Source organism: Otolemur garnettii, unplaced genomic scaffold (assembly GCF_000181295.1).
Source record: "Otolemur garnettii isolate 467f Iridium unplaced genomic scaffold, OtoGar3 scaffold00117, whole genome shotgun sequence".
Lineage (NCBI taxonomy): Eukaryota > Metazoa > Chordata > Mammalia > Primates > Galagidae > Otolemur > Otolemur garnettii.
Genome location: NW_003852512.1, coordinates 125,421 through 136,818, shown reverse-complemented (window position 1 = coordinate 136,818; position 11,398 = coordinate 125,421). Strand labels below are relative to the sequence as shown.

The 11,398-nt window shown below is 47.8% G+C and overlaps 1 protein-coding gene across 1 annotated transcript; it reads left to right on the top strand.

Moving 5' to 3' along the window:
• The first annotated feature begins 7,155 nt into the window (after positions 1-7,155).
• On the top strand, positions 7,156-8,631 carry GPR101 (G protein-coupled receptor 101). The gene has a single exon (XM_003797494.1). The coding sequence runs from the start codon at positions 7,156-7,158 to the stop codon at positions 8,629-8,631; it is 1,476 nt and encodes a 491-aa protein (XP_003797542.1).
• The last annotated feature ends 2,767 nt before the right edge of the window (positions 8,632-11,398 follow it).

Sequence of the window (11,398 nt, the reverse complement as noted above, 5' to 3'; positions counted from 1 at the left end):
GTTTGATCTTTTCAAAGCTTGCTTTTAAGTTTTGGTATGTTGCACCAGAGCACACTTTATACAAAGGCTAATTTCGCTCCACTACTGAGGCAATCCTCTTTTCAGCACTCAGTCTGATGCTCTGTATATTATGAAGTCTTTTCTCTCTGTAGGGAAACTGAGCTATTCCCAGCATCACGGAGTCTAGAAATCACTCCACCTACTCCTTTTGTGCGGTTCTTTCTCCAGCTGTGTGTAGTTTCCTCACATGAATGTGCTGAGCAGTATTCAGTCAATGATTTGAGGGGAACTCTTTACAGATTTCTGAACTCTCTTTCTGGGTAGTTCCTCTCTAGCACCTCTCCCTGCAAATTCTAGCCACTCTTACCTTTTTGAATTCTGAACTCTGTTTCCTTAATTTAGGCAGACTTCCAGTCACAGGCTGGGTTCCCCCTTCCTGCAAAGAGGCCTAGAAACTCTTTCTAGGTAGTAAACTGAGGCCATTGTAGGGCCCACTTCATTTCTCTTTTCTCAGGGATCTCTATGCCATACTGCCTGTTTTCCAATGTCTTACAACCATTATTCTATATATTATTTTGTCAACTTTTTTAGTTGTTTAAGGTAAAAGGGTAAATCCAGTCTCTGCTACTTCTTCATATCCAGAAGTACAGTCCAGCTGTTTTTTAATACTTGAGTAGGATTAGTTTTGAATTCTTTAATTATAGCCAGATAGAAAACGCATGGAATCAAAGATCGTAAACTGACAGGATCCTTAGAGATTACCTTACACACACTCTCTCTCTCTATTTTTTGGATTACAGAGGTGAGATCAGAAAGGGGGAGGGGATCTTGCCAAAGTTACACAGCAAGTTAGCCACAGAATCAGAACTAGAAACCAAGTCTTCTCCTTCCAGTTTTAATCCATCCAGTTATTTGCAGCTGATTTTCTTTTCTAAACCAGTTTATTTGGATAGACATATCTTTGAAATCCAGACCTTGTGTACCGTCAAGCCCACAGAACGTGCAATATTAGCTCACGCCCAGATGGTACTTGATTTTGTTTAAGTTTTGCAAACACAACTCCTAGGACTTGGCCTAACGTGAATACCAGAGTAATGCATAACACTGGAATATTTAAAATATCCCCATGGGTAGGCACTGCACAACAAAGCCATATATTTATCCCCATTGACTTACTATGAACTTGCTAAGCAGGAAAGAGTGTGACTTAGAATTTTGATTGACTGATTTAGTCAATTTCACCACCTGTGCAAACCATTACCATTGCAGCATCTGTCTTCCCACAAATGTAGCAATCCCTAACTCCCCTTCACCTAGATTCAAAAATTTGGTCTGGGCTGGGTCTGGGAGACCTTCTGTCTTGCCTCTGGACTTTGCCTCAAAATCAACTAGGAAATGTCTTTGCCTTGAAGTCAGAGCAGATTTTAACTCTCAGTTTTAACACTTACTTGGCTTTGTGACCTTGTATAAGTTATGTGACCTCTCTGTAAGGACAAGGATGATACTATTATTATATTGATTTTAAAGGACATTTGGATTTTTTTTACATTTTTTTTATTGTTGGGGATTCATTGAGAGAACACAGAACCAGGTTACACTGATTGCATTTGTTAGATAAGGACTCTCTTATAATTGTGTCCCGCTCCCAAAATGTGTACCACACCCTGTTTTTTGTTTGTTTGTTTGTTTGTTTGGGTTTTTTGCTTGTTTGTTTGGGGTTTTTTGCAGTTTTTGGCCGGGGCTGGGTTTGAACCCACCACCTCCGGCATATGAGGCCGGTGCCCTACTCCTTTGAGCCACAGGTGCCACCGAACACCCCGTTTTTTTATATTTTAGCATCTTTGAAATCAAGATGTATCTTGCTAACAATAGTGTGACGGTTAAATTTGGAGCTTTTATTTTCTTAATAATATATATGATGTCTTGCTTTCAAACAATGTGATATTAATTTCTAATATGCAGAGTTTCCTTGAGGATTAAATACAATAAAGTAAGCATAATGCTTAGCACATGGTAGGCACCCATTGTTGCTAGAACCAGTGACTAGAACCAATACCTGGCTGGGTCTTGGGCTTTCTGATTTCCATCATCTGGCTATCAGTACATCAATCAGGGCACTTGGTCTGACACCTAGGTGAACAAGCCTTAGGCTGGCACTGTGCTGAGTGGTGTTTCAACTTGTGGTTGTCATCAAGCCCTGGACCATTTTCTTGTTAGTAACTTCCTGCCATTCAACCCTGACCCATTAATACCATCAGCTTGATTGTATTTCTGTTACTGAATACAGGTAGGGAAATGGACTAAGTGACTTCTTGAGCCATCATCCCAAACTCTCCCTGTCTTATCCCAAAGACCTTCTCAGAATCTAACGAGGCTTGTCAGTGGAAGCGTTTTTCCAAGGCCACCAGAATCAGAGCGTGCAGGGCTGGAAGCCAAATCCACATTCCCCAAGGCCCCACATACTTCCAGTTGGGGAGCTGATACTTGGATGTCTTTGAAATCCAAGGATACCAACTCAGTTCATGTCTGAGAGGAAACACGTTCCTCTACAGAAAAGTACCTGGCATTTTCTCCAGCATCTCCCTGGCAACCAGGCTGGCCTCAACTGCACAGGCCTCATCCCACCTAGACTCTTTCACTCCCTGTCATCCCCCTTAGTGCCCCAAAGTGTGGCTGCAAAGTTACTCACATTTAACATGTGTCTGGAGAAGTTTTTCAACCTTTTTTATCTCACGGCACACTTGAACCTATAGTTGAACTTCCATGGCACATTTAAATTATGTTAATCAAAGAAAAGAATAAAAAAAGAATCTACTTACTGTGCTTTGAACTTCTTTTGAAAATAATTTAATTAATGATCTTTTTGAGGCACACCTAACTAAGATCCTCTCACAGCATCCCCGTGTGCTGCGGCACACTGGTTGAAAATCACTGATCTAGAAGTTTACTCCCTGACCCCTGCTGGATCCCAGTGGTATAGGCATTCTCTAAACCACAGTGAGAAAAAAGGAAGATCCAGGACCGGTCTTTATCTCGGGCCACTTTTAGCTGTTAGACTGCCCCCCCCAAGACACTGTACAATAATCGAGTCTGAACGAACTTCTACGTGACAGTGCATGCCACCCAGGATTCTGCACCATGTGCTAACATGAGGCTGGGAATTAATAACTGTGAGTGATTATCACAGAAACTGTCCCCAGGAAAAATGACCAGGTTTTTACCATTCAACTTGGGAAGATAGATCAAGCCTAGCAGGGGGCAGGGGCGGGGAAAGACAAATGATCTAAGAGCAAAGGCAGGGCTCCAAATCCAAAGAGCATCCTGGGGCCTGATCATATACCTGTCTCATCTCCCTCCCTGTCCCAGAGGCAGGTGACGGGAAAGGGAGCATCTCCATCCAGCCCATTGAACAACTTTGAATCCTATGCTTATGCTAGACCCTCCGTGACATCCCGTCGCCCTTCTTCTCCACTGTGAATTTTGCCTCTCTGTGGGTCTCTGCGCAGCCCTCCATGTGACTTGTCAAGACCCTCCTTGTGTCTCCTGCTATTGCCTCCTTTCTGCATTCTCCACTCACCACTCAACCTCCCCTACCCCAGCCCTGCTTTTAAGAGACCCTGGAAGAACAGAAACCTCATCACAATGCCCTACCCAAACACCATCAATAAATAAAAATGGAAAACTATTTATCCTTGTCACAGCTGGATGATGAGAACATGGAGGCTTATTTTATTATTGGCATTACATTTATGTATGTTTGAAATTGTTCATGATAAAACAAATCTCCATTGGCCCTCCAGGGATCTCAGGATGAAGTCCAGAGTCCTCAGACTGGCATTCAAAGGCCTTCAGTACCTGCCCCTACTGGATGTGACCGGCTTATCTCCTGGCCCTCACCATGCTGCAGCCTGTTTTCCCAGCCTCAGCATCCAGCTCTGCCCATGCACCTCCTTCTTGCAGAACACCCTTCCCCTTTTGTCCAACCTGGAAGAAAACACTTCCTCATCCACTGGGGACCCAAGACCCAGGCCCTGGTCTGCGACACTTTTCATATCCTCTCCTGCGGGGTGGGGTGAGGGAGTCTTATTCCTGGTGCCTGCTCAAGCCTGTTTCAAGGCAAACCCTGAATATATGTTCAGAAGAGACCAGAATGCCTTGGTTAATAAAACAGGTGCAATATTTACTTGAACTTGTGCAAGTAGGGTAGTCTCTCTTGGCTTCTGCCTCTGTCTCTAATAAAATAAAGATAATAGCAGTACTTATCTCACAAGGCTGAGGTAACAATTCAGCTGCGTTCTCTGCATAAACAGCTTAACACAGTACCCGGCAGAGAGAGACAGAGACTTACAGAAAGACAGACTTCAATTAAAGAATGCGGTAGATAATAATGCAGCCTGTCTTAGAGGAAATGCTCCCAAAACCTACAGGAAAGGCGTTGTTGTTTAGCTCTTCCTGGGAGCTAAAATAATTCATGAAAAATCATTGACATCAAAGTCACAGTTCCTCTCTCAGGCCCATAGGCCATTCATACTTTGCAGGGTCTTCAGAAGTCAAGGCCAGAGTCCTGGGCCCTCCTCTTCGCAAGGACTGTGCCTGGGACCTGACCAGAAATCCAGGGACTAGAAATGTATGGGGTTTGCACAAAAATCAGCCCTTCCCTGAGGTCTTGGTGAGCTCTGGGCGCCTGGGGCGGGAACGCGGGGGTGAGGAAATCTAAGGGGGGGGGTCTGTCGCAGCGCCCCCCACCCGGAGGCCCAGCTCCTCTGGCGCCCGCAGCCTCGTGCGTCACCAGCGCGGGCGGGGGCCGAGAGGAGGGGGGCGCCGCAAGGTGAGGGCACCGCGCAGCCTTAAGACGCCGCGCGCCCCCGCCACCGCTCAGAGCTCGCAGCGCGGCGCGCCGGCCGGACGTGCGGGCACAGGCACCTGGCCCTGCTCCCTCCGAGCGCGCTGCCCCGAGCGAGATCGCAGCCGCCGGCGCCCTGAAAGGCGGCCGGGACCCGCACGCAGAGCCCACGGAGAGACACCTCCAGCAGCAACAGGTAAGTGGCCCCGCTGGGTCCCGGGCGCCGCTGTCCCCCGCATCCATCTGGCCCCTGACCTTGGGTGCCCGGGACGCCCCGTCCGTAGTGGCCCGACAGCTGCCGCACCGACCCGCGCTGTGGCCCACGGGGAGACCCCTTCTCTCCTTTCCTCGCCGTCCTCTCGCCGTCACCTTTTCCCGCGCACTTTCTCTCGTGCGTTCTCCCCCCACCCTAATTCTCTCGGGTTTTTCCTCTCATCCTTCCTCTCTTTCTCTGTTTCTCATCCTGTTTTCTTATTCTCCCCTTTTCAGTTTTTCTCTGTTTCTCCCTGTCTCTCAGTCTCGGTTTGTGTCTCTCCTTCTCTTTCACGCTCTCATTTAGTCTTTCTTGTTTCTCTCTCTCCCTCTCCGTCGCTCATCTTCTGTCTCTCCGTATGTTTCTCATTCTTTCTCTATTTCTAATTTTCTTTCTCTCTCTGCCTCTCAATTTCTCTCACTCTCTCAGACTCTCCCTACCACTCCAGTACCCCTGCCTTCTTTCTCATGCTCCCCAAGCTCCCCTACCCCCGCCGCCGTTACCACCGCCGCCACCACCACCAAGAGGACTGGAGAATGCAGGGAAGATGCCTACTTGGGGGAGGAGGGTAGGAGAGTGCAGTAGGCGCCGTCCTTGCATTCTCCTGTCACTGCTGTACTGCGGAGAATTAGGCGTTTTATCCGCTAATGCCCATGGTGGCCAAGGGGGGCAGCCCGTTTCCACGGCAAAACAAAGTCAACAGAGACAGAGGTCCAAAGAGACATGGGTCCAGTCAGAGAAAAACCAAGGCGAGGAGTCATAGAAAGGTGGAGAGAGACAGAGATGCACGCACGCACGCACATACACTCGAAGATACTGAGAAAGTATTTAGCCAGAGCCCTAGGGTGACAAGAGAGTGAAAGACAGAGACCCCAGTTAGAGGGTGCGCACACTAGAGAAATAGCTGGAGACATGGAGAGAGAGAGAGAGAGAGGTGAAGCGAGCAGTGGAGCGGTAGAGACCAATGGAAGGAGACAGGCCGACAGAGTGACACAGTGAGAACTTGCGCATGGTGAGACAGAAACCGCAGGGGAGAGACAGAGACGCGGGGGGGGGCCTAGAAAGAGCAAGCGCACACATGCCAGAGAGAGACGCAAGGAGACACACAGAGAACCCGAGGAAGACGTGGAAAGCAGAGTTGGAGACACACGGAGGCTGACGGAGACCTACAGTGAGTTATGCTGAACAGGTGCGCTAGGGACTCGCAGAGATGGACTGTTAGGGATGTCAGCTGTGAAAATGGGGAGCCGAGGCAGGATTGGGGAAAGACGGAAAAGCAAACGCACTAGTGAGAGATACACAGTGACAGGAAGAGACAGAAGGATCAGAAAGAGACAGGGACAAGACTGGGTAAAAGACGAAGAGAGCGCGCACTACAGGAAAGTGCTTTAGCGAAAGACCGCAGGGGGAGGTGGGAGGGAGAGGGAGAGAGAAGGGAAAGAGACGGGAGCAACAAAGAGACAGAAAGGGAAGAGAGTGACAGAGACCGACAGACAGCACGCACGTGCTATCGAGAGACTGAGAAACAGAGACAGACGTTAGAGTGAGAGACAGGAGGCAGAAAGAATCAGAGAAAACGGTGAGAAACCTACATGCACACATCCTCAGAGATACAGAAAAAGCGCGCTAGCGAGAAACAGTGAAAAGAGAGAAATTGGTGATCTTGGTGATCATAAACAAGCGGGGACTGAGAGCGCACGCGCATGCGCTAGCAGGAGAGCTAGCTAGAGAGACCAAAACTCTGAGACCCAGAGATAGTGTGCGAGACCAGCAGAGGAAGCGCGTGCACGCGCAAGCAGGAGAGACACAGGAGAGAGATCCGAGCCAGAGAAGGAGCTGTAGCGTGGAGGCCCGGGGAAGGGACTCCTGCAGAGCCCCTGCTGGGCGCAGAAGCTTCCCCCCTCCCTCCCACCCAACCCACCACCACCCGGGCAGGCAGGGGACTAATCCCGCCCGCATGTTTCTTTTGTCCCCCTCATAGGCACTGAGCGCGTCTGAGCACCCCTGTGCCGCTGGCTGGTGCTCGCGCTGACCCTGTTACAGCCCTGTGGCTGTGGTTATGACATCCACCTGCACCAACAGCACACGAGAAAGCAACAACAGCCACGCGTGCGTGCCCCTCTCCAAAATGCCGATCAGCTTGGCTCACGGGATCATCCGCGCCACCGTGCTGCTCATCTTCCTCGGCGCCGCCTTCGTTGGTAATATAGTGCTAGCGCTCGTGTTGCAGCGTAAGCCGCAGTTGCTGCAGGTGACCAACCGCTTCATCTTTAACCTCCTCGTCACCGACCTGCTGCAGGTTGCGCTTGTGGCCCCCTGGGTGGTGGCCACGTCCGTGCCTCTCTTCTGGCCCCTCAACAGCCACTTCTGCACTGCCCTGGTTAGCCTCACCCACCTGTTCGCCTTTGCCAGCGTCAACACCATTATCGTGGTGTCGATAGATCGCTACCTGTCCATCATCCACCCTCTCTCCTACCCGTCCAAGATGACCCACCGCCGTGGTTACCTGCTCCTCTATGGCACCTGGATTGTGGCCATGCTGCAGAGCACACCCCCACTCTACGGCTGGGGCCAGGCTACCTTTGATGAGCGCAATGCCCTCTGCTCCATGATCTGGGGGTCCAGCCCCAGCTACACCATCCTGAGCGTGGTGTCCTTCATGGTCATCCCACTGGCTGTCATGATTGCCTGCTACACCGTGGTGTTTGGTGCAGCCCGGCGGCAGCATGCTCTGCTGTACAATGCTAAGAGCCACAGCTTAGGGGTGCGGGTCAAGGACTCTGTGGAGAATGAGAACGAAGAAGAGGGAGCCGAGAAGATGGATGAGTTCAGGGGTGAGAGTGCATTCCACAGCCAGGATGAAGATGAGGTCATGGAGGGCAGCATGGAGGCTGAAAACAGCAGCATGAAAGCCGAGCACGGAAGCCTGGGGACCAGTGAGGGAAGCATGGAGGATATTGAAGGCAGCGGCACAGATGAAGAGAACAGGATGAGGGCAAACCAGGGCCGGGCAGAGGTCAACCAGTGCAACATCGACTTGGGTGACATTGACATGGACTTTGGTGAGGAAGACATCAATTTCAGCGAGGATGATGTGGAAGCAGTGAACATCCCAGAGAGCCTCCCACCCAGTCGTCGCAATAGCAACAGCGACCCTCCTCTGCCTAGGTGCTACGAGTGCAAAGCTGCTAAAGTGATCTTCCTCATCATTTTCTCCTACGTGCTCTCCCTAGGGCCCTACTGCTTCCTAGCAGTCCTGGCCCTGTGGGTGGATGTCCAAACCCAGGTACCCCAGTGGGTGATCACCATAATAATCTGGCTTTTCTTCCTGCAGTGCTGCATCCACCCCTACATCTATGGCTACATGCACAAGACCATCAAGAAGGAAATCCAGGATGTGCTGAAGAAGTTATTTGGCAAGAATAAGCCCCCCACAGAAGATAACCAGCGCGACCTGCCTGGAACCGAGGCTGGCACAGAGGGCGGGATCGAAGGCAAGATTGTCCCTTCCCGTGATTCTGCTACTTCGCCTTGAAGTTAGCTCTAAGGCAAACCTTGAACTGTTCACAACCCCAAAACAAGAGCAGCTTTCTTCTCTATGGACCACCCACAATCCCATTAGTGCCAACCCATACCATTTCAGGCAAAGGTATTGCTCACACATCCTTTTCACCACAAGCTACATAAATATATGGACATGGTAGGAACTGGGGTATTCCCTTTAAACTGTGCCCCTCAGAGCAGGGACTTGAGGATTCTGACTGGAAATTTCCCCTCAATGATTATCAGGCTCGAAATTTCGTAAGGCAACAAAAGGGCTATCCATTTTGGACCTGTACTTGGTACTCTGTGTGTCACCTCAGAGCTGCAACATGCCAGTGTTAGCTCTGAGGGAAAAGGAAGGTGATGCCTGTGAACTTTAGGACTTTTTAGCCCTCAGGTTAGAAGCTTATGGGCCAGAGATACAGCTTTTATGCTCAACTGAAAGAAAAGCAGTGGACCAAATCATTCATGGAGCCCAAGAAAACAGAAGCTAATGGACTGATCAACTTATGAACCCAATTCTGAACTGGAGAGCCTCACAAGCTGGTGCAAAGACTATCATGCACACTAAGACAAAGGGCATTGTGCAGTATACCAAGAAGGTTTCTAGATCCCCTAAAGGGATCCAGAAAAGGGGGAGGGAATGTATGAAATAGGAAGCTAGTCCAAGGGAAAAGATAGAGAAACAACACACATCCATTGGGCTAAACAGTTGACTCTTTTTCTATAAAATCCTGGGTTGATGTATGGGTTGGGACTGCAAATGGAAAATTGTCAATTGACATAAAAATATTTTCTGTCTCCTATTTGCGTAATAGTGGGACAGAAATCCTATCACTATTTTAGAATTTCCCCTTTGTGGCTGGGAGTCTCAGAATTCTCCAGCTCTCTGACAATCACGTTTTATTTTGTTTTGTTAAATAGGCCTTTTGGCGTCAAATGGTATTTTCAGAAAAAAAAAAAGAAATTCAACTAGGAGTGACTAAAGTCCTACAAAACTCACACTACCAATCGAGACCAATGTGACCATCAGAAATATCTTTTTTGTGTGCCTGTGAGATCACAGGCAAGAAAATACGATCTCCACGTGGGGATCAAGGAAGGCAGGATGAACATTTTCCCTCCTCCAGGCACACACATGGGTCATTTCCACTTGTGGCTCTCTTTAAAGCTTTTAAGCTCTCTGCAGATGCAGGAGAGAAATATAAGAGAGTCAGAAATGACAAATAGGATGGTTTCACAATACCAGGCAAACATTTGACCTATTCCAAACAAGCCTAAAATCAAAGGATTCCACTCAAACATGTCCCAGTTATTATTGTTGAAATATATCACTTTGGGGAAACCATAACAATATATAAATTATCCCTAGGGTCAATACATAGAAAGATTTTTCAAAACCCAAACCCTGACATCACTTCGGACAGGGATATGCCTGTGTATTTCTAAGGACACAGGCCATATCTACATGACCAAATAACATGGAACCAAAAAATAATCAAGCCAGTGTTTTTGGTCTTCCCCGAAGACCAAATTAAAGCAACTGTATAGCCAACCAACTGTGTGTACAGAAATCCACTGTTAATATGGGTGGAGGGAGAGAAAGCTGTATTTGGTTGAAAATGGTTAATCAAGGGGTTGTGTGTAAAGACAGCCATGTTCAGAGTTTAGCCTCAGACTTGTGTGATTACCATGTCTTTATCAGAACTCAAATTCCATTTATATAAATGCCCAGCTCATTTATATTTTATCTTTTCCTCCTCACAGATTCCAACATGAACTTCTCAAGGGGGAGCGGTAAACAGCAAGGTTATGGGGCTGCGAATAAGTCCACATGGGAATTTAGGATTTCCATGAGCAGAATTTAGAAAAGGAGAGGAGGTAGAAGAAAACAATATCGAGCTGATTTGCCAAATCAATATGTCCACAAAAACCCCATTCCAACTCCATTCATTTGGAACTTGTGGTAATTCAGACAGGGCATAGGGGCTGAAGTTTACCCTTGCACTGCATTTATTTTTCTACAGGAATGTATAAAGTGAATTAATAGTCATGAATGTATTGCCGAGCTCTTGTACCAACCTGTCCTTAAAGGATAACTGGGTGGAGAGATGGCCTATGGGATGGATCCTCCTATGTGGGGAGGGATATTGCCTTAAGTCTGTCACGGTCAAAAGCGTTTAGGGTAGCTATAGCTTGTCCTTTAGGTAGAAATGCTTACCTGGATAGGAAACCGGATTTCAAATCTAAGTGTCTCCAAACCTTTTGTTGAAACTGAACTTCTTGTTTTATTTTTAAAGCTCAACCCCTTCAAAGTGTATCAGAGAAAATTGTTTGCCAAAATCCCAAATCAAAATGGAAGCAGACCTGTACGAGTATGGTAAGTCCATTGAACCGCACACACAACATTCTCCAGGGGAACCAAGACTCGCTGCTTTCCTTTTTTAAGTTCCTCTTTTCCCTATTTTAGTTGTTGTCCATTCTTTTAGTAAATTGGATTCCTCAAAGGTGAAGACCTTTTGAAAATAGGAGACTGGAAAAGAGGACCTTTGAATTAAAAGCATTCTGCTTTGATGACATTTTCTTCTTAGGGAACAATAGAGCCTCTGGTTAGCTTGGAGATAGCAACTACTTCAAATTTTGTGCTATTTTGAATAAAGCACTATCAACTTAATGAGGTTTTACTGCACATACTGTTTTGTCATTTGAAAAATCTGAAAGCACACAAAAAAGTCATCATTAGCCTCACAGATCCTCAT